The sequence below is a fragment of the Danio rerio genome, chromosome 9, assembly GCF_049306965.1.
Source record: "Danio rerio strain Tuebingen ecotype United States chromosome 9, GRCz12tu, whole genome shotgun sequence".
NCBI classification, from domain to species: Eukaryota; Metazoa; Chordata; class Actinopteri; order Cypriniformes; family Danionidae; genus Danio; species Danio rerio.
This window is the reverse complement of record NC_133184.1, coordinates 51,727,501-51,751,108: the sequence shown is the minus strand read 5'-3', so window position 1 is coordinate 51,751,108 and position 23,608 is coordinate 51,727,501. Positions and strand designations below refer to the sequence as shown.

Here is a 23,608-nt window from a genome sequence, read left to right as displayed (position 1 = left end):
AACCAGCAGACTGAGGAACAGCTTTTTCCCCAGAGCTGTTTCGCTTCTAAACTCTGACCCCTTTCATATTCATATATTCATTCTCTGTTCATAGCTAATGCAACCTATATATAATGTTCATAGTACAACCATCTGTAAATATAACCATAGTTTTTCTATAACTGCACTTTATAACTTATACCTATATTCTGCACTTGCTGCTATTGCACTTCTGGTTAGACCTAAACTGCATTTCATTGCCCTGTACTTGTACATGTGTAATGACAATAAAGTTGAATCTAATCTAATCTAATCTAATCTAATCTAATCTAATCTAATCTAATCTAATCTAATCTAATCTAATCTAATCTATTTACACAATGGCAAAGCGTGTGCTAGTAGATGTGTGACGCTTCCTGGTGATGTGGAGCTGATCTCCAAATCACAGCATTACATTATGTTATGTTAGCTGACCAATCAGAGCCTCTTGATGGCATATATAATTAAAGTAAAGTATATGAAAAAAATAACGTGATTTATTTTATTTTTATTTTTTTATTTTTTTTAACAGATGAAGCATGAGCACCCCATAAACACAACCAAGCCTTAAAAAAATACTCTGGACCACCCCTTTAAATTAACTTTTTGTGTTGTGACAGCATAAAGGAATAGTGTGAAACACAGCATTTCTTTACAGTGATGTTCTCTATCACTGTAAACATTTAGCATTGTATTACAGTAATAATAATGGATTCAGTTTACTGCTATACATCTGTTGTATATTATTCCTGTTAAAGGATAATAATTGGAAAATGCTTGAAATGTTATCCAAATTCTGCAATCAGTCAGCAAACAAACCATGGCCAACAAGACCAAGGAGGACCAAGGAGCTCTTGTGGACTTCAGGAAGGGACGAACAGGCTCACATGATCCCATCCACATCAATAGGATGGTCGTTGAGCTTGTCTCATACTTCAAGTTTCTGGGGATCCACATCTCAAAGGACCTTTCCTGGACCACCAACACCTCCAGCCTGGTCAAGAAGCCTCACCAGCGCCTATTTTTCTAAAGGCAACTTAGAAAGAACCAGCTGTCATCAGGTGTCTTGGTGAACTTCTACTGCTGCACGATAGAAAGCATCCTGACCAACTGCGTCACAGTCTGGCATGGAAGCTTCTCTGTTGCTGAGCGTTAGGCACTGCAGCGGGTGGTGAAAATTGCCCAACGCATCACAGTGACCACAGTGCCAGCCATTGAGGCATCCAGAAGAAACACTGTCTGCGCAGAGCACCCAGTATTTTAAAGGACACCTTTCACCCTGCTCACAGACTGTTTTTTTCTCCTGCCTTCTGGCAGGCGCTTCAGGCTCCCCCGGACAAAAACCAGCAGACTGAGGAACAGCTTTTTCCCCAGAGCTGTTTCGCTTCTAAACTCTGACCCCTTTCATATTCATATATTCATTCTCTGTTCATAGCTAATGCAACCTATATATAATGTTCATAGTACAACCATCTGTAAATAAAACCATAGTTTTTCTATAACTGCACTTTATAACTTATACCTATATTCTGCACTTGCTGCTATTGCACTTCTGGTTAGACCTAAACTGCATTTCATTGCCCTGTACCTGTACATGTGTAATGACAATAAAGTTGAATCTAATCTAATCTAATCTAATCTAATCTAATGATAATGTGAGAATTGTTGAAGATGTCTAAATAATTTTTGATTTGATTGTGTTTTTCTTCAGATCCGTGAGCATCCTCTGTATCACCTGATTAAGGCTCAGGCTCAGAGGAAGATGGGGCAGCTTCAGGAGGCCATTCAGACGCTGCAGATGGCCATGAGTCTGTGTGCTGTCAAGAGGACGGGCTCCTCAGCCAAACGACAGAGCAAAAGAGTTGAGCTCAGCTCTGCTGACTGCGTGTCTGTGTTCCTGGAGCTGGCCGAGGCTCTGTGGCTCAATGGAGAACAGGTTAGTGAGAATTCTGATCATCTTAGAAGTTATAACAAATATCAGAGAAACGGCTTCTCGAACCATTTTTTAATGAATTGATTAGGGTGGGACAGTTCACAAAATTGTTGGTTTGGTTTGTATCTTGTGTTCTGTGGAGTGATTCGGTTTACATGGTAAAAGATGTAGATGTAGTAGAGTAGGCATTTCATTCAGAAAGATTAGGAAAGGGTTTGAGAGAGTTATTACAATTAAACACACTCCTCCTGCTCAGCATTTCGGTTTGTTATCAAACTGACAGTTGGATGGGCGTGGTTAAGTATGTTAGACATGCCTAACCGTACGTTCACACCGAAAGCGGCAAAAGCGTCAAAGTAGCCGGAAGTCATTCATTTTCAATGAGAGCCGGCGGCGAGGAGCAGCGTGCCGCGTCTTCTCCGGCGTGGGCGTCGAGGAGAGTTGAAATCAAGTCAACTTTATGGTAATGAGCTATGACGCGGTTTGGCGGCAAGCAATCACAATGAAGACGTCCACCGCTTGATAGGAGTTCAGAGAACACAGACCTGTGAACTTTGGTTCCGACCACAGTTGTTCCCAAGGGTTTGATGATTGCGGTCGCAGGATTTACAATGTTTTCTTACAGGTACATGCATTAAATAAGTTACTGGCGAGTTACTGATGTGCATTAAAGTTATATAAATTTATCTAAAAAAAAAGCGGGAAACTCACGCGACGTGACAGTACAAAACTGTATATCTGCTTCAGGATATTTCAGACATATGGACACATATTGGATAAATAAAGCAAAGCCACAATGCACGCAACTTGATCTTCCATTGTTGTATGAATTTGATAAGATGTGCGCAACATTTTCACGCTAGAAACATGTTTTATGCAGGAATGTAACTGATATGCTGCAACGGCTTCTTTAAATACGAGATCAATGTAGCGAGTTTTGACGCTCTCGCCGCCGGAGCTGAAGGCAGACAGCGTTGTCGCCAGGGCGGCCAGAGCGACCTTGGACGCTCTCGCCGCTTTCGGTGTGAACGTACGGTAATACCTCAGACAGATGTGAGAAAAACAAACAGGAAGTGCATTTTCCATTTTCAGATTTTAATTTTAGATTACAAGGGCAATTTTTTTTTTCTTAATGACATATTCTGCATGATCATATTTTACATCCTTAATCCTACTCAATACCTAAACCTAACTTCTACCTTAATAACTATTAACTATAAGCAGTAAATTAGAAGTTTAAAGGCAAAAGTAATTAATAGTGATTCGTTGTACTCTAATATAAAGTGTGACCTTTATAATTAATGCTGCTGCATTAAAAATATTTTTTCTTTGGAGTTAAATGTGTTTTTTTACTTCCAGCATGAGGCAGCTAAAGTGATGCAAGATGCCATTAATGAGTTTACGGGCACACCAGAGGAGCTACGGGTCACTATCGCCAATGCTGACCTGGCACTGATGCGAGGAGATACGGAGCTGGCACTGAGCATGCTCAGAAACATCACGCCTGAGCAGCCCTACTATATACAGGCCAAAGAAAAAATGGCAGATATTTACCTGAACCACAGGAAAGAAAAACGACTTTACGTCAGCTGCTATAGGTAATGCATGTTATTTCCTCATCTGTCAGATTTAGTCCTCAAAATCACTATGGTCTCAGTAAATGGCATAAATTTATGTCCAGGTCACATGATATGCATTATACAGGCACAAACACGCACACGTGTACACACACACACGCACACACACGCACACTAATTATGGGCAAATTTAAGAGATCAATTGAAAACCAATTCATTTTGCTGAGAGGATGCCAGGGCCATGCATTGATAAAAATAAATCAATAAATAAATTTATCTTGAAACTGAGGTCATTATAATAAAAAAAAAAGTTTAAATAAAATGTTAAGTATAAACTCAATCGACTAATGTCGGAATATTAAATCAGTTCCATGCCTGTTCAATAAAGGTCAAGAGAGGTTTTTCTTCAATGTTTAACATATTAGAAATTTATCATATACAAATAAATAATTTGATCCTCAAGGTATCCTCAATGCAATGCAAGAGTTACATTCAGGGATGCGCAACACATGTCATTTCCTGATTCACACTTGTATACATAGTTAGTATTAACAGGTGGAGTTCAGTGGAATTCTTCACTTGTCAATCATTCTTCAGTTCTCCATTGGCCGCTCCCATACATACGTCCTCTTTTTCTACTAATTCTCGGCACAAGGTCAAAAAAGTACTAGACTTCTCATCTGCAAATTTTGTGCTCACAGGAAGTTTCGATGCAGAGCTCAAGTTAATTTTAGACAAGCTTCATCTACTTTTGCAAAAATGCTTCATTAGTATGCCAGACATATCACACTCGAGAAGAAGTTTGGTTAATATATCACCTTTAAACAATACAAATACTATTGTTTAGTGAAAAGAAAAAGATGATTAAAAATGAATTTGTAGTTAATTTTTCGTTTCTAAATTCATTCATATTCCTTCGGCTTAGTCTCTTTATTCATTTGGGGTTGCCACAGCGGAATGAAACGCCAACTTATCCAGCTTATGTATTACACATTGGATTGCACAGCTGCAACCTAGTACTGGGAAACATACCCATACACACTCATTCACACACATACACTACTGCCAATTTAGTTTATTTAATTCAGGTATAGCTCGTGTTTGGACTTGTGGGTGAAACCGGAGCACCCGGAGGAAATCCTCCTCCGGGTTGGCACACAAATGCCAATTGGCCCTGCTAGAGCTCGAACCAGCAACCTTCCTGCTGTGAGGCGACATGGCTAACCACTGAGCCACCATGTCACCTATTAACTAACTAAATTAACTAAAATTAAATAAGACAGAATGCAATAAACATTTTATTTAAACTTTTAAAAAAAATCTTTCACATTTACATGTACTTTAATATTGAGATTATTTTATTATTTTTATTATTTTTTGTTAATGCTTGGCCTTAAGCTTCTTCTGTATTTACTGGATTTAGTCGTTTAGATTAGATTAGTTTTTAACCCAGCTCATCCAAATTTCAAATAATATTGTCAGTAAACTTTTTCAGAAAATAAAAATGTCAGAATATTTTTTTTTTCATTTGTTGAAATTTAAAAGTATTGTTTATTTCACCAAATATTAATTCATCAGCTCCTATAAAAACACTGATATTGTATTGTGCTGTCTAAAATAAACAGTAAAACTTAAAACATAAAACTTATTTTTGTTATTTTATGCAGAATATATTTACATTTTGTTTACAAAACGTTTTTATTTAACATTTTAAAAAATAATCTCTAGTTTACATACATAAAATGTTTAATACTTAATTATAACATAATACTTAAGTAAAACACAATAAAAGAATCAACCTGTACATTTTAAAGCTCTGTTCCTGTGTTTATATGGCCTATATTATGTTTTTGTTTGTTTGTTAAGCACTTTGAATGGCCATTGTCTATGCATTGAGCTATGTACAGTATTAGCCCCAAATTCTGGTTAATGGAAAGAAGATTGTTTCAACACATTTCTAAACATTATATTTTAAACAAATTTCTTATAACTGATTTATTTTATCTTTGCCATGATGACAGTAAATAATATTTTCCTAGATATTTTCCTAGACACTTGTATTCAACTTAAAGTGACATTTAAAGGCTTAACTAGGTTAATTAGGCAAGTTAAGGGGGTCACACACCAGAAGTGCCGTTCGGCATCGTGCCACACATTTTATTAAAAACTGCTTTTATTCTAGCCGAAATAAAACAAATAAAACCTTCTTCTTCAGAAAAAAAATTATAATGATATTATATATATTATAATAAAATGCTCTGTTAAACGTTGTTTGGGAAATATTTGAAAAAGAAAAAAAACTTTCACAGCAGGGCTAATAATTTTGACTTCAACTGCATACAAGGCCTGGAGCTCTTTAATGTTATTCTCATATGCTGACAGATTTCAACACATGCGACGTTACAGCTGTGCAAACAGTCATCAAAAATTCATGTACACACTCTCTAGTTTTGCCAGCGAGTTGCATTAATATCTTTGTATGTCATCAGGGAACTGGTGGACAAAATGCCGAATCCTCACAGCTTCCTCTTACTTGGTGATGCCTACATGAACATTCAGGAGGTGGGAAATTACAGCTTCCTGCAGTTTATTTCAGTGTTTACGTTTGTCTTTCAATGTTGCAGTTAAACAAGATCTTTGCTTAGAAGCTCAAACATGTATTTCCTTACTTTTTTAAAGCTTGCTCTTGCTTGATGACCAGACAAATATTTACTGCATAATGTAAACAGCAATCCCTTATCCTTCCAGTGGTCACAAATTACTGAAACGGGATATTTCTCAGCCCTGTTTTAGCAAGATCATGTTTTTTTACCTTTATGACAAATTTTGACCAATATCATAATGCAGGACCGTGCAGAGACCGTCTGAAGGGCATGTGCAGGATAAATTTTTTGAAGAGCGGGGGGGGGGGGGGTGGGGGGGGGGGGGGGTGCGCGCGTACTGAAGAGCGGTGTTGTCGCGCGCGTTCTGATAAGCTGTGTAGTCGCGCGCGTACTCACACCGGTGTTGTCACGCGCCTACTGAAGAGCGGGACCGAGAGTGTGCCGCGTCGCGGGGGCACTTTTGATCATTTTGGAAGGGCACTTTCTATCCAAGACTAAAAAGGGCATGTGCACTGCACAGGTTGAGCCCTATGTGTGCACGTGCCTGTCATAATGATTATTACATTTACATTTAATCATTTGGCACAACTTTTTAGCCCGTGACCCCCATTACAACAATGCCAGTGACTCACGACACCCACTATTTTCTGAAGTGGTTATTCATTCAATCATTCATTTTCTTTTCGGCTTAGTCCCTTTATTAATCCGGGGTCGACACAGCGGAATGAACTGCCAACTTATCCAGCACTTTTTTTTTCGCAGCGGATGCCCTTCCAGCAGCAATCCATCTCTGGCAATTGAAGTGGTTATAATCATACAAAAGTCGCACACAACAGCTCACACACACCCAATAGGCCTATATAAACATGAGCGTATTGACAACACAAAAAAGTGCAACAGTGTAACAACCATATTTATTTTTCCATTTTGGTGGGCACAATTTTTAAGTTATATCACAAGTTTTTTTGGTTTAAAGTCACCACTCGGAGATCATCCTCCACGTTCAGTCATGGCCTGTATTTATTTTAAATGTATGTGAGTGCCATAAAAGTGTCAGAAAGTTTAGGCTTGTGACAAAATTAATCTGCTGCAATGGACGCTATTGCTGTGTTGTTAAAGGGAAAATGAAGCAGTCAAGTTTACATAATTTTGTAAATTGTTTTCCACTTTAATGAAAATATATTAAACAAACTCAACTAATGTAACCATTTAGAAGGAAAAATGCATGTTTTACTATAGTTTTTAGACCTAGGGTGCTGCCATCTTGGAATGTCGCTGTGTCTGACGTCACAGGGTTGGTTCCGCTCCCTCATCTGAACAGATACAGTGGAAATAAAGGACTGAACCGGAGACTAAACATCCTTATTTAACCCAATGGGTGAAGTTGTGAGCATAGAGCTGGTGCAAAGACAAGCATCAGATGTGTGTCTAATATAAAAAATATATACAGTATATTTATTCTATTTTACATTTTTTCCCTTTCAATTACCAATCATTTGACGCAATATGCTCCACTCTCTGTATTACACTGCCTGACTGCCTGTCTGGGTTTCAATCAGTCATTCATTGGTTTCAACCAAGTTCGGTGCTGATGTAATGGGGCGGGTGCTTTCACTTTTTACTACTACCGCCCCTCAGCTGTTTTCGTGTTCAAAGCAAACTCGGTGTGTTTTTTTCACATGACAGGTTTTCACATCCTTCATACATGTTGAGAGATCGTGTTCAAAGCAAACTCGGTGTGTTTTTTTCACATGACAGGTTTTCACATCCTTCATACATGTTGAGAGATCGAGTTGATCAACTTGAAGTGAGAATATGTCTTGACATAATCCACAAAGATGTGAAAAGTCATTTATCATTTAATCATTGCATTAGTCTGAATGTAAACGTAATACTTGACTCTGATTGGTCAGTCACATAATTTCAATGAATGTTATTTCCTGATAACAACCTCTGAAACTAATAACACACTTTTAATAACATACTTTGAATAATCTCAATTACATATATATGTAATAATGTTCCACTTGCTCTCCCCCCTTTCTGGGTTTTCGATCATGCCTTCCCCACCACAATATACTTGTATGCTTATCTGACATAGCACTGCTTTTGACTGTTTGGCCGAACAGATAATACTAGTAAGTTAGTGCTCATCCTACCATTTAATTATTTACCCTGTGTTGTTTTTTACTGCGATTGCTAGATTCACTGTTTAATTAGATAAATTACATGAGCTGGATTCACTGGTCAGATGCGCTCCTAGCACACCGAGGACATCTGCTGGTCACAAAAGTATCTGACATGCCCCGCCCCTTTCAAGATGCTTTTTATTTGCTTTTCGTTTGATGTGCTTCATCTCAACCACTTTCACTGGCAGAGTTGTAATAAAAACCAAATGCTGTTGGCTGGTTTTCAAAAAGGGGTGGAGTTACAATGTGTCTAGCCCTGTATTCATGAATTGCAGTTGATTACATCAAATATTGAACAAAAAAGCTGCACATTTCAAAGCATTGAATGGGAACTTTAAATTATACAATGTATCTGCCATTTCTTTCAGTGAGTAAGAATCGTTTTGATTTTCATCATTACACTGATGTTTATGTATATAAAAAAAAAATTATGTTCTCTGCTGACAGCCGGAGTTGGCCATTGAAGTGTATGAACAAGCCCTGAAGAAAAACCCTAAAGATGGAGCTCTGGCCAGCAAGATTGGAAAAGCACTGGTCAAAACCCACAACTATGTAAAGGTAAGTGCAGAAGAATCTTTGCATAAATACACCAAAACAAAGTGTGAGTTTGTTCCATATCTGATTAGTTTTGAAAAAAAATTCTGTTTTGATATGCACACATTTATTACTATTTCTCCATGTTTTTTTCTCAGGCTATCAATTATTATGAGGCAGCGCTGAAGAGCGAACAGCAGAATTTCTTGCGTTATGATCTGGCTGATCTGCTCATGAAGCTCAGACAGTACGAACGCTGTGAAAAAGTCCTGCAAGAGGCTCTCGCACATGATCCTGGTGAGACAATTATGAAGGAGTTATGACTGAATAGGTTTTAAAAAAAAACATGGCATTTCCCAAAAGATGCAGGTGATTTCATTGTTAGTTATCCAATCAGGAATGAAATGTGCGAGAAAGTGGAATATTTTTCTCTCTGGTGTCAGTTTCCACAAATTGCCATGGTTGTTTGTCATTGATATTAACCATCAATTATTCATTTAATTGCTCATTTTAATGTTAGATGTGTTCTTAAGTGGCAAAGGAAAATGTTTTTATCTTATAATAACAACACAGCATTTCTGTCTTTATTTTTCAGTGATTGAGCTGCCGCTGCTCACTGAAGATTGTCGGTATCTTGTTCTTCTTGCCAAAGTCCAGAGCAAAGTTATTAAAAATGATGAAGCATTGCTGTCCTTGCAGAGAGTGAGTTAAATGACTTTTTGTGTGTAGTAGTGTTGTTATTGTTAATTAAACTGAATTGTCTGCCAATTACATCAAGCTAAAATAAAATGTAAATAATAATACATAGAAATATAAAGAAATTAAAGTTATTTAATTAAGAGTAAGAATATATATGTATAGTTGAAGTCAGAATTATTAGCCCCTCTTTGATTATTAATATTTTTTCAATATTTCCCAAACGATGTGTAACAGATCAAGGGAATTTTCACAGTATGTCTGATAATATTTTTTATCTGGAGAAAGTCTTATTTGTTTTATTTTGGCTTGAATAAAAGCAGTTTAATTTTTTATTTTTTTTTTACTATTTTAAGGACAAAATAATTAGCCCCTTTAAGCTGCTTCCCCCCCCCCCCATATTCTACAGAACAAACCATAATTATACAATAACTTGCCTAATTTACCTAACCTGCCAAGGTAATCTAATTACCCTAGTAAAGCCTTTAAATAAAAGCCTTTGAGCTGTATAGAAATGTCTTGAAAAATATCTAGTAAAATATTATTTTTGGGGGTAATAATTCTGACTTCAACTATATATGTATATATGTATACTGTATATATACAGTGTTTCCTCTAGGATTTTTTTCCAGCTGTGGCGACAGGTCTTTTACACAAATCTGCCAGCTACCTATGGCGGTATTTCAATGACAAATGGAGAAATGTTGTGTGTGCAGTATAATGATATTAAGTCAAGATCACATTTATGTATTACAAGCATGCAAATCTCTGCTTGCGCGCCGATTTCCTCTGTCCGTGTTAACAATTTCTTTCACGCCCTCAAATAAATGCTGCTCAAGCGCAGATCTTCTTGTGTGCTCTCCGATAAACGCTGCTGTAATGCCATTTATTGCGTTTATGTAACGAGTATGTCATAAAGCTGATAAATGTCAAAAGCACATCACAAAAGTACTAACGCTAAAACAAAAATTGCAAGAAAAAGTTAAATATGAAGGTAAAATCTTTATTTTAAATATTATTAAATAAGTACCTTGTAAGTATTCACAAAAAGCATAAATAATTCAACCTGAGTTAATTAATAGTCCAAATTACATTCAGAACTCTCTTCTGAAGTTAAACATTACCTTCTTTCACATAATTTCCCAACATAATAAATAATGTTGTACCCAATTATACCCAGAACAGTTGTGTGGTGTGGATGTGAACAGTTGTGTACAATGGTTGTAAAAGTGTTCCTCCTTTTGAAATTGTAAAAAACTTCATTCAATTCATTCATCTTGTCCCAACTCAAATAATTAAGTTAACAAAACTAATTTAAGTGGATTGAACATTAAGCAAAAAGAAAGTTTCCCCAGAAATTCTCCAGAATTGTGGTGTTTTAGGAAACAGAAAGCTGCTCCTACTCCTATATATATATATGCATACATACATACATACATACATATATGACGTCCTGTTTGTGGCACATTAGTATATGTGAGGGGGCAAACTTTTCAAGATGGGTAGTGACCATGGTGGCCATTTTGAATTCGGCCATCTTGGATCCAACTTTAGTTTTTTCAATAGGAAGAAGGTCATTTGACACATCAAAATTATTGGGAATTTCACATGAGGGATGTAACAAAACATTTAGAACTGGTGAAAATCAGACTCTCCCTAAAAAAAAACAAAGAATTTGGAAACATTTAATAGATCGTTTTAAAAACATCAATTCTACAGGAAATAGTTAAATTAAAGATGATTAGACTAATTTAGATTAAAAAAATGTATTTCTTTCTTTCTTTAATTATTGTATTTATCTACTATTATTTTACTTTCTTATGCATTGTTTTTATATTGTCTCTTTTATGATGAATGGTTGTGTAAAAATGTTCGTTGGATCAAAAAAGTCAGTGTGTTTTAATATTTAAAAAATAAAGAAAGTATAAAAAAAAATTTTGTTTTAGCTTATTTGAAAAAAATTGTTTGAACAAGCAGCAAAAATCTTTTTGTTGTTTTTGTTTGCAGGCCAGAGACGTGCAGGCGAAGGTGCTGAAGCGTGTTCAGCTGGAGCAGCCCGACTCGGTGCCTGCACAGAAACAGCTCGCCGCAGAGATCTGTGCTGAAATCGCCAAACACTGCAGCAGCCAGAGAGGCTACGAAAGAGCCGTCAAGTTCTACAAAGAGGCGCTTGTGTACTGTGAAAGCGACAGCAAGGTCGGTGCGGCTCCATCACTGAGCCCCTGTGTGTTTCTCTGCAGCTGTGTGTGTGCACTTACTGAAAACTGTCACCAGTCAGCACCTAAGAGAGCAAATTAACATCCTTTCAAATTCAAATTTTATTTGTCACATACAGCGTCATACACACACTGCATACATACACTATGATATGCAGTGAAATGCTTACACAAATGCAAATTTCATTTACAAGCCAGAGAGGGTTTAGCTTGACTTGAGGTGAAAGTTGATTGGTTGCTCCCACTTGTGGACTGTCCGATGGCATTTTTCTATTTGATTTATTTTTAACTAGAGAACAGCATGTAGCAAAAGGAAAGAAAAGCAAGTAGCAACTAGACAAAAAAAGCATTTGCCAAATGCCTTTTTAAAAAGCTATTTAAATTGTACATTTAAAATGATCTATAAATATACATTTTTACACATAAATTAAACAAACATTTATACAATCCACTTATTTATACATTTAAAAGTTATTTTTAAATGCATTGTTTTATTGCTTTATTAAAGGAGATTTAAAGACATAATTTAACCAAACACATTTAAATATGTCCTTTTATTTGTCCATTAACTGTCAATTTAAATTGTGATTTATTTATACACATTTTAAAGCTTCAAATATTAAATTTATAATTTAATTTTTTTTTTTTTTTTAACCGGCACTCCTGGTCGCCCATATACTTAACCACTCGTAACCTTAAAACAATAACAAAAATAATAACAATAAGAATTTAAATTGGGCGAGGCAGTGGCGCAGTAGGTAGTGCTGTCGCCTCACAGCAAGAAGGTCGCTGGGTTGCTGGTTCAAACCTCGGCTCAGTTGGCGTTTCTGTGTGGAGTTTGCATGTTCTCCCTGCCTTCACGTGGGTTTCCTCCGGGTGCTCCGGTTTCCCCCACAGTCCAAAGACATGCGGTACAGGTGAATTGGGTAGGCTAAATTGTCCATAGTGTATTAGTGTGTGTGTGGATGTTTGTGTGAATGTTTCCCAGAGATGGGTTGCGGCTAGAAGGGCATCCGCTGTGTAAAAACTTGCTGGATAAGTTGCCGCTTCATTCCGCTGTGGCGACCCCGGATTATTAAAGGGACTAAGCCGAAAAGAAAAAGAATGAATGAAATGAAGAATTTAAATTTTGGAGAAATATGTGGATGAAGTGTCTGAATAACAATTTTGTAAACCTGGTTAGTAACTACTATACCAAACTTGGTGACCAATAAGCTGAAGACCGGGGGGGAGGGGGCGGTGAGTTAGGTATGAGGTGAGATTATGGTAGTTTTCCAGGAAAAATAAAAAAACAGGAGGGTGGCGGGAGATGGGTCTGAAATATGGGACACTCCTGGGCAAAATGGGAGTGTTGGCAGGTATGGATCTCGGACGAGAGTCAAATGATCTTTTTAGGCATATTTAGATAAACATACAACACAATACACAACAAAACAACACAGCACATACACACAAAACAACAACATAACAGAACACCACTAATTTAATGCACACCGTCCAGTCATTTAGTACAAAAACAATTTCAACAGACTATAGAATAATAGAGAATAAGTGGTCATACAAATTAGGATTATATTTTAAATGACGATGAATGTTTTAGCAACAAAATGGGTAAAACCTAGTGACTTAGGATAATGGCAAGATTTAAATCAACAATTAATGAGCATTTTGCTGATCTTTAAATGAGTCATTTAATGTCATCAAATGATTCTTGATCTGAACATTCCTGAAAATATCACTTGACATGTAAACAATTGTTACACTAAATTATATTTTAGTAGATATCTTCTATATAAATAAATATCTGCATTGTGATGTGTTAAACAGAAATTGGGGTAAAGAAATTTAAAGTGGGGCTAATAATTTTAGACTTCAATTGTCCTTAACCCTAATGTCAGTCTAATTCATTCAAGACAAAGTTTTGACATGCAGTTACTCTCACTTGAAGTGATTCAGTAATTAAAAGCACAGTATGTACTTTTGACCACTAGAGGGCAGATATTAAAAACAAACAAAGGCGTATTTTGGTGATGCCATGACTTGATTGTTGAGCCATGAAAGTTGTGGTTTTTGTTACATCCTCCTGGACAGCAGAAATCATGTTGATGGATGAATAAAGTATTCAACTCTTATTATCATGGTAATATGAAGCAACTGTATAATATTGATCTTAAAAAAAAAAAAAAATTTCTGCTTTTATTTGAGTCAAAATAAGACTTTCTCTAGAGGATTATAGGAAATACTGTAAACAATTCTTTGCTCATAATTTGGGATATACTTGAATATTTTAGTATATTAAATATTAGAAAATCACAGGAGGGCTAATAGTTTTGACTTCAACTGTACATATAGTGCATGCTTTACTGCATAAAATAAAACGTAAAAGAGTTTTAGAGTGTGTATTCAGCACACGTGTTCATGTTCCTGTGAAAGTAACTGTGTGTGTCTTGTGTATTTGATCAGGTGATGCTAGAACTGGCTCAGCTTTACCTCACTCTGGATGATGTGGAGGCCTGTCAGCAGCAGTGCAGTGCCATCCTGAAAAACGACCCGGTCAATGAGTCCGCCACGTTGGTCAGTCCGGCTAAACACAATCTCTAGCAATCAATGTTGATTCAATAAATATAAAACTAAATATATAACAACAATGTAGGGCTAATAATATTGACCTTCACCAGATGATTTAACAGGTTTATTTGGATTGATTGGGGGATTTTGTCGATGAGTAAATCTTGAATAATATATAACAAATTAATTACAAGGATAGATAAATAAAATATAGTAAATTATAGTTTTCATGTATTCATTATTCAGGTACAGATACTGAATAATCAACACTGCATAGTCTTCATTGTATATTATTTAATCTTTATTAACGTTACAATAATTTTCTTGTGGCCGGATGTTGAAATATTAAAATGTTCACATAGTCACAGGCCTTAACCCTTAAAGACCCTCCCTCCTCCATGCCCAGATTGGTTCAAACTCGCTATATCACAACCAATAAGCATAGGTTTCGCTTTTGTTTGTGGACCAACAATGAGCTTTTTGAACAACACAGAATGAGAGATAGGCATACATTTATGCGCGGCTAAATAAAACGCAAAAAAAAGTTTTGCATGAAATAATTTTCATACTAAGTACTTTTGCATGCACAGCAGCACAGAAACATGACAAAACAGTGACACAGCAAAGACGAACTGCTGCTCTTGCTGTTTTCAAAAGACGCAAATGTAGGTGCAGCTGTTTGTCTGCATTGCAGACAACCATATCCAAATCCATATCCACAGACAACCATATCCATGCTGGCACATAAAACCTAAGGATGTTCCATATTGAATCTAGTTTAGTTATGTAACTATTTATAGTATAGTAAATATTTCTATCTATTTTTTACTGAGGATTTGCACCATGTTTATTTGGACTTTGACACATTATTAATTATTTTCTTATTTTTTTATTTGTTCATTGTAAGTGGTGTTGTTTATAGTAACTGAAAATATATTATTTAGAAAAAGTCAAATTTGCTTCACTGTTCTATTATTTTGTAACATTTTTTTTCTGTTTAGTTCATTCCCAGAACTTTTGGGCAAATACATTGTCAGTAAATAAATGCATTTTTTCCCCTATAGAAAAACGCCTTGGAATAACATTGAAATAAATTGCTATAACTTGCTCAGGGAATTGTGGATGTAGACAAAATTTATTTTGGAAGTATAAAACATCATAGCATGTATTTCTAAATAAAGAAAAACAAATTCCATAAGGTTTTGTTTGTAATAACTAGAAAATGCCACTTTTTTAAAAATCGTTTCTGGAAAATTCTGGAATATTTTCTGTCTGTTCATATGTTTTTGGACCAAAAAATATTTAAGACTGGACCTTTAAATGATACAGATTGAAACTTCAGGTTCTCCTGTTTAAAATGATATATGACACTTGAGGCTGGCTGCTAAAAGAAAAATAAAACCGCTTTTAAAAAAATAATATAGGCCCATTAGGTGCCCACAAAATACCTCTAGGTCTTTAAGGGTTAAAGGGACAGTTTACACAAAGATTAAAATGTACTCACTATTTACTCACACTTAATTTGTTTCAATATTATAGGAGTTATAACATTATATTCTTTTTGTGTTCATTTAAAAAGAAAAGAAAACTCATAAATGTTTGAAACAAGGGAAGGGTGTAATGAAAATGTCAATTTGTGGGTGAACTATCTCTTTAAAAATGCGTGCAGATGATAAACCTTTACTCCATTATGATTAAACTCTATATTAAACTATAATCCCAACATTGCATATCCTGCAATGTGACTATTGCGGATGCACACATTGTAATATCGATGTTGAAATATTGTGCAGCCCTTGAATACAGGTTAGCTGTCTTTACTTATTTACTGTCCTTGGCCAAAAACTTGCTCTCACATTGTTAGTGCTGTGTAAGCATTATTAAAATCTATTTTACATAGATATAAAAAAACTAATTTAAACTAAATAGATTATTGTGTGATCTATGATATGCTATAATAAATTTGAACATCATTGTTTTTCTTATTATTTACCATGCATATGTATACATTACATGCAACATTACATCATGAAAATGTACTTGAAAGTTCTGCAAACGTCATGGAATTTTAGTAGTAAAATCTGTATGAACCCTGTCTTGTTCTAACCGGAATCAAACAGATAAGACTTTCCCCAGAAGAAAAAATATTATAGGAAATACTGTGAAAATGTTCTTGCTCTGTTAAACATCATTTGGGAAATATTTGAAAAACAAATCACATGAGGGCGAATAACTCTTGACTTCAGCTGTATATGATTTGGTGACGGCCCGCTTCATGTGTTTGTTAGATGATGGCAGATCTCATGTTCCGGAAGCAGGACTATGAACAGGCTGTATTTCACTTCCAGCAGCTCTTGGAGAGGAAACCAGGTGTGTGGTTCCTCTCTGACCTTTCAGCGCATTACACCATTCACATAGCAGCTCTCTTAACCTTTCCCCTGTAGACACTCATATGAACCGCATGAGAAATCCAAGCATCCAGCACACTGTAATGAACTCATTTAATCTCTTCCCTAGACAACTACCCAACACTGTCCCGCCTCATCGACCTGCTGCGCAGAGCCGGAAAACTGGAGGAGGTGCCAAGATTCCTGGAGATGGCAGAGAAACACTCATCCAGGGCCAAGTTTGAGCCTGGATACAATTACTGCAAAGGCCTTTACCTGTGGTAAGATTATACAATATTGAGGCTTAAAGGTGGTGTTAGGGTTGCCAAGTGGGGTTAATAATAAATTAAACAAATAATTAAAACTCTCAAATGTATAACTAATTAATTATTTTGTTTGTTTACCTTCATGTCTGATGCGATTAATTGACATCAGAGAACTGTGAACATGCACGTGTTGTTAATATACAAATGTATATGTATTATACAGTTGAAGTCAGAATTATTATTATTATTGTTATTATTATTATTATTAAATTGAATTTCTTTTTCTTTTTTAAATATTTCCCAAATGTTGTTTAACAGAGCAAGGAAATTTTCACGGTATGTCTGATAATATTTTTTTCTTCTGGAGAAAGTCTTATAAAAGCAGTTTTTGATTCTTTAAAAAACATTTTAAGGACATAATTATTAGCCCCTTTAAGCTAAATTTATTTTCAAAAGTCTACAGAACAAACCATTATTATACATTAACTTGCCTAATTACCCTAACCTGACTAGTTAACCTAATTAACCTTAAGCCTTTAAATGTCACTTTAAAGGGCCATGACACCCCCCACTTTCGGTTAAAGTCTACTTCAGAATTTTTTCAAAAGATGCATGATTAATGGGCGTGGAGCTCCGCGAGCATCGGGCAGGAGTGGGCGTGGCCAGCAGGGGAGAGAACAACTGTTGTTGACAGTTAGCTCACAAACTGAGACACAAACCGTGAGACGCATTAGTTTATAGTTCACAAAGTTAGAATGCAAAGAAATAAACAGTGATTTAATGCCCTGCTACATTTGTTATTTGGAATTTCATATACACATAACCACAATTTATATCATTATAAAGATAAGTGTGTTTATGTAAACCGTATAAATGTGGATTCTCCCTCGATCCCCAGGTCTAAATTATAGATCCAAATGCAGACTCAGTGCAGCAGGTCTCCTGACCTGTCTATTTTAACCATTAGCCCTGCTGGTAATATAGAGGATTTAGGCAAACACAGCAGCACGGTGATGTGACTGAATGTGAACGAACTCCTGATAAAAGTCAACGTCCGTCATTCTTCAATTCGCGTGCTGCTCTCCCGACAAAAATGCTTGCAGCACACACACAGCTTTGCTGTATGATCGGCCCTGACAGGATCGCGGGGAAAAAACATGCAACAAACCCCGTGGATCATGGAAACAAACACATACGAGCCTTCATGAACGGCTACTGCGTGCCGTGGGTCTGTGTCTCACAGCTTGCTTGAAACTGGCAGGTCTGCCTTCGGAATGCACGTGCTCTCATGAATAATTAAGCAGCCGGCTCTTCTCATAGGATAAGAAAACTCCGCTATGAATAATAATGAGAAACCAACGCGTCATCATTGCACTTGCAGTACTGCGCTACGTCGCCGATTTTGATCCCGCCCCAAAAATCATTTTAAAGCCGGAAGCTGAAATTAGCTGACAAAAGCTCAAAATTATCCAGTTTTCCCCACAATTAAAGCTGACAGGTGCTAACATTGTCTTAACTGATGCTCAACACAAACAAATCTGTCAATATAAAAAAAAAGTTCTCCAGGGTGCCCTGAACCTTTAAGCTGTATAGAAGTGTCTTGAAGAATATCTAGTCAACTATTATTTACTGTCATCATGGCAAAGTTAAAATAAATCAGTTATTAGAATTAAGTTATTAAAACTATTATGTGCAGAAATGTGTTAAAAAATAAACAGGGGGCTAATAATTCAGGGGGGCTAATACTTCTGACATCAACTGTATATCATAAAATAAGTTAAATATTATTGCTGGGATATTTGTTATTATTTTTTGATAGGTTACAGAACAAACCTCTGTTGTACAGTGACTTGCCTAGTTAACCTAATTAACCTAGTTAAGCCTTTAAATGTCACTTTAAGCTGAATACTAGTGTCTTGTAAAATATTATGTGTTGTCATCAATACAAAAAGGAAATGAAATTAAATCTTTAATTTTAAGAAATTTTATTAAAATTATTGTTTAAAATGGGCTGAAAACCATCTATTTTTATTAGCATTTTCTAATAAATACTGTACTATATACACTCATCTGCCACTTTATTAGGTACACCTAATCAGACACCTGTCCATCTGCTCGTTAACGCAAATTTCTAATCAGCCAATCACATGGCAGAAACTTGCATTTAGACATGTAGACATGGTCAAGATGATCTGCTGCAGATCAAACCAAGCATCATAATTGGGAAGAAAGGGGATTTAAGTGACTTTGAACATGGCATGGTTGTTGGTGCCTGACGAGCTGGTCTGAGTATTTCAGAAACTGCTGATTTACTGGAATTTTCATAAACAAACATCTCTAGGGTTTACAGAGAATGTTCTGTAAAAGAGAAAAAATCCAGTGAGCGGCAGTTCTGTGGGTGCAAATGCCTTGTTGATGTCAGAAGGCAGAGGAGAATGGCCAGACTGGTTCCAGCTGATAGGAAGGCAACAGTAACTCAAATAACCACTCGTTACAAACGAGGTATACAGAAGAGCATCTCTGAACACACAACACATCCAACCTTGAGGCAGATGGGCTATAGCAGCAAAAGACCACACCAGGTGCCACTCCTGTCAGCTAAGAACAGCAAACTGAGGCTACAATTCACACAGGCTCACCAAAACTGGACAATAGACGATTGGAGAAACGTTGTTTGGTCTGATGAGTCTCCATTTCTGTTGTGACATTCAGATTGTAGGGTCAGAATTTGCCGTCAACAACATAAAAGCATGGATCCATCGTGGCTTGTGTCAACGGTTCAGGCTAGTGGTGGTGGTGTAATGGTGTGAGGGATATTTTCTTGGCACACTTTGGGCCCAATAGTACCAATTGAGCATTGTGTCAACACCACAGCCTACCTGAGTATTGTTGCTGACCATGTCCATCCTTTTATGACTACCGTGTACCCATTTTCAAATGGCTACTTAAAGCAGGATTACGCACCATGTCATAAAGCACGAATCATCTCAGACTGGTTTTTTTGAACATGACAATGAGTTCACTGACCTCAAATGGCCTCCACAGTCACCAGATCCTCAATACAATAGAGCCCCTTTGGGATGTGGTGGAACAGGAGATTCGCATCATGGATGTGCAGCCAACAAATCTGCAGCAACTGCGTGATGCTATCATGTCAATATAGACCAAAATAATATTTCCAGTACCTTGTTAAATCTATGCCACAAAGAATTAAAGCAGTTCTGAAGGCAAAAGGGGGTCTAACCTATGGCCGGTGCCCGCCTCTTGGGCAGTATTCTTAGTCTGTCATGGAAACAAGGAGCAAGTAACAGAATTTATTAGGAACAACAAAGCACATGAGCTGATATGTAGATTGCTGGTAGATGACAGGTGACTTAATCAGGAAGTAAGTGAATCTCATAGAATAAAGATAGTTACTAAAACTGGTAACAAGTTCGAGCAGCCGTCAACAGAGAAGATCAAAAGTCCAATGAAGTCCTCAACAGAGAAGATCAAAAGTCCAACGGCACAAATTCTTCGAGCTCTCTTACCACCAGCAACTTAGCGACGAGGGCCTGACAGGGCACAGACAAACCGTGAGGACAACAAACTGACAATGTGAGACAGGAACGCTAAACAGATATAGGCGCAGTACTTCACGTGACCACCCAGCTGATGACATGTAAACACAACTGACAGCCACGCGACTTCCACATAGACACAGAGAGAGAGACACACACACACACGCACACACACGCAGACAACACACACACGCAGACACATCATAGAAGAAACAGACAGATCCACAATCGTGACACGGGCATTCTGTTTGAATGGGGAAACATGAAATTCTCACGTCTGGTCCAAGCCTCTCCCCTGGAGAATTGTCATTCTGTAACGATCACTGATTGGCTCCTGTACTAGAAGGTGGGCTTTATTCGCCATATAGCAATAGCTGATTGGCTACTGTACTAGAAGGCGGGCTCTTTTCGCCATATAGCGATGGCTGATTGGCTACTGTACTAGTTGGCGGAGCTTCAGCCGATATATTGACAGTTACAATTTTTCCTATTCAAAAGTATACAAGGGACATGTCTTGTGTATTCTTTAGTCTTTGTTCGTACTCCAATAATACAATTCTTTCCTGATGAATGATGCTGATAATTTTTTGCTTTGCATCACACAAATGAATTGCATTTTTAAAATATATTTGCATTTAAAATAACCTTTACATTTTAATATTTCAAACATTTCTTTCTGCAGCAAGGAGATCTGATTTTCATATTCGTATTGTAAATGTATTGTAACCCGTTTACTGTGCTCTGTTTGCTGAATGGGATACAATGAAGTAAATCTCACAAATTTACATTTGACTTTACAGTTATTCTTATTTTTTATTCTGAATTTGATACGCACATGTATAGTATAATGATCTTCTGCGTCTCAAAGGTACACTGGTGAACCCAACGATGGGTTGCGTCACTTTAACAAAGCCCGAAAAGACAATGACTGGGGCCAGAACGCAGTTTACAACATGATTGAGATTTGCCTCAACCCTGACAACGAAACCATCGGAGGAGAAGTGTTTGAGAACCTGGACGGAGACATGGGGTGATGTGTTTTTAATTTTCTTTTTGTATAATCTAAAATCAAGATTAAAGGGCTATTTTACCCCTTTTACAAGATGTAATGTATGTATGTTGTATCTCCAGAATGTGTCTGTAAAGCTTCAGCTCAAAAACCATCAGATTATTTATTATACAATGCTTACAATGCCCATTTTGAGGTCAGAGGAAAAAGTAGTTGTTTTTGTAGCCTGTGCTTTTAAATGCAAATGAGACCGTTCTGCCCACCTCTGCCCCCTCTGTTCCTACATGCGTGTCTGCTTCCACTGCAGCATGTGAGATAAACAGCAGTCAGTGACAGAGACAGGCACAAATGAAATGGAAATGCAGTTTATTAGTCAAAATACAAAGTAATTAATAATAATATAAACTTATTTAATGCATTTGTTATGGAGTTTATTCAAGCCTTTCTGCAATGATGAGTCACACACAAATGCTGCTACAAAGTACGCAGTCGACACACGCACACACACTTTTAACTCTGAACTGTTTTTGCACGTCTACTTGTGGCAATTGTGACAGGATACAAGTTAATATACACTGCTATATGGATATCCAGTGTGCTACTGTACAAAATAAATCAATTTCTGTGTGGAGTTTGCATGTTCTCCCCGTGTTAGCGTGGGTTTCCTCCGGGTGCTCCGGTTTCTCCCACAGTCCAAAGACATGCGCTATAGGTGAATTGAATACGCTAAATTGTCTGTAGTGTATGTGTGTAGGTGAGTGTGTATGGATGTTTCCCAGTGATGGGTTGCAGCTGGAAGGGCATTCGCTGCGTAAAACATATGCTGGATAAGTTGGCGGTTCATTTCGTTGTGGTGACCCACTGATTAATAAAGGCACTAAGCCAAAAAGAAAATAAATGAAGGACAATAAACCAGATTTAATGTCCACAAATCAGGCTCCTGTTGTGTGTTTGACGCATCGGAGAGTTAAACAGATCTTTTAATTCCAGTTTCTTTGCAAATCCTGTTCTGTGGACTTGTTTATATGCGTTAATACGGATACTTAATTAATTACAGTGGGGAAAACTGTAATCCTGCATTGTGGTGGGCCTTAAAATTGCTGGGATTTGGATCCTATTTTAACATCAGAAAACTTTTAAAAAGAGACTTATTGTGTCTCTATCGCTTTAATACAATAGTGAACACACTATACCTTCACACAGCTCTGTTCAAACAGCTTCCAAAAGTTGATTTGGCATCAAAGGTGCCCTTTAATGTACCAATACTGATAGTGCATGTGTTTTGGTTGAGTTCAGGAACTCCACTGAGAAGCAGGAGTCCGAGCAGCTGGCTGTGAGAACAGCAGAGAAACTCTTAAAGGAGCTGAAGCCACAAACCCCTGTGGGACACGTTCAACTGCGCATCCTGGAGAACTACTGCTGTCTGGCCACCAAACAGAAGGCCAATGTGGAAAGAGCTCTCAACGTCTTTATCGAGATCGCAAACACTGAGGTTTGTGGGCATCACATGATGGACATAAATGCATATACATCCAAAAATTACACCGGAATCGCACCTTCAGCACAAACATATACTAGAATGTTTATAATATACATATAATCAGAATGTTTTTTTACTAAGCATGCATTATAATGATCAAATTCAGATTTTGGTCACGTTTTACATTCAGGTTTAGTTCATGTGTTACTAACATCAGCTAAAAATGAACAATAGTTGTACAGCATTTATTAATAATCATAGTTCTGCTCTTATTCATCCATTTTTAAAATCCAAATTCTAGTTTGTTATCATTAGTTAGTGGACTGTGAGTTAACATGAAGTAACAATGCACAACTTATTAATACTGTATATATTTACTGTATGTATTATTCATTATTTGTTCATGTTAGTAAATCGGTTAACTAAAATTAACTAATACAACCTTGTAATGTGTTACCAAGACTTCTGTGTGAAATAAACGTTGGGCTTTTGCACATTTCTGTTCATCAAAGACACCAATATATCATAGATTGCTCAAAAATGTGAAGCAGCACGCTTTTTTAATGATCATT

General features: G+C 36.8%; 1 protein-coding gene across 1 annotated transcript in view; it reads left to right on the top strand.

The window, feature by feature from the left end:
• The window catches only part of ttc21b (tetratricopeptide repeat domain 21B), a 63,948-nt gene that overhangs the window by 33,487 nt on the left and 6,853 nt on the right, over positions 1–23,608 (top strand). The window contains 12 exon segments of the mRNA NM_001128258.1: positions 1,730–1,954; positions 3,311–3,549; positions 6,018–6,090; positions 8,768–8,878; positions 9,013–9,151; positions 9,450–9,556; positions 11,558–11,746; positions 14,230–14,340; positions 16,623–16,704; positions 16,852–17,002; positions 21,416–21,577; positions 22,853–23,048. Coding sequence (NP_001121730.1) covers positions 1,730–1,954; positions 3,311–3,549; positions 6,018–6,090; positions 8,768–8,878; positions 9,013–9,151; positions 9,450–9,556; positions 11,558–11,746; positions 14,230–14,340; positions 16,623–16,704; positions 16,852–17,002; positions 21,416–21,577; positions 22,853–23,048 — 1,785 coding nt within the window.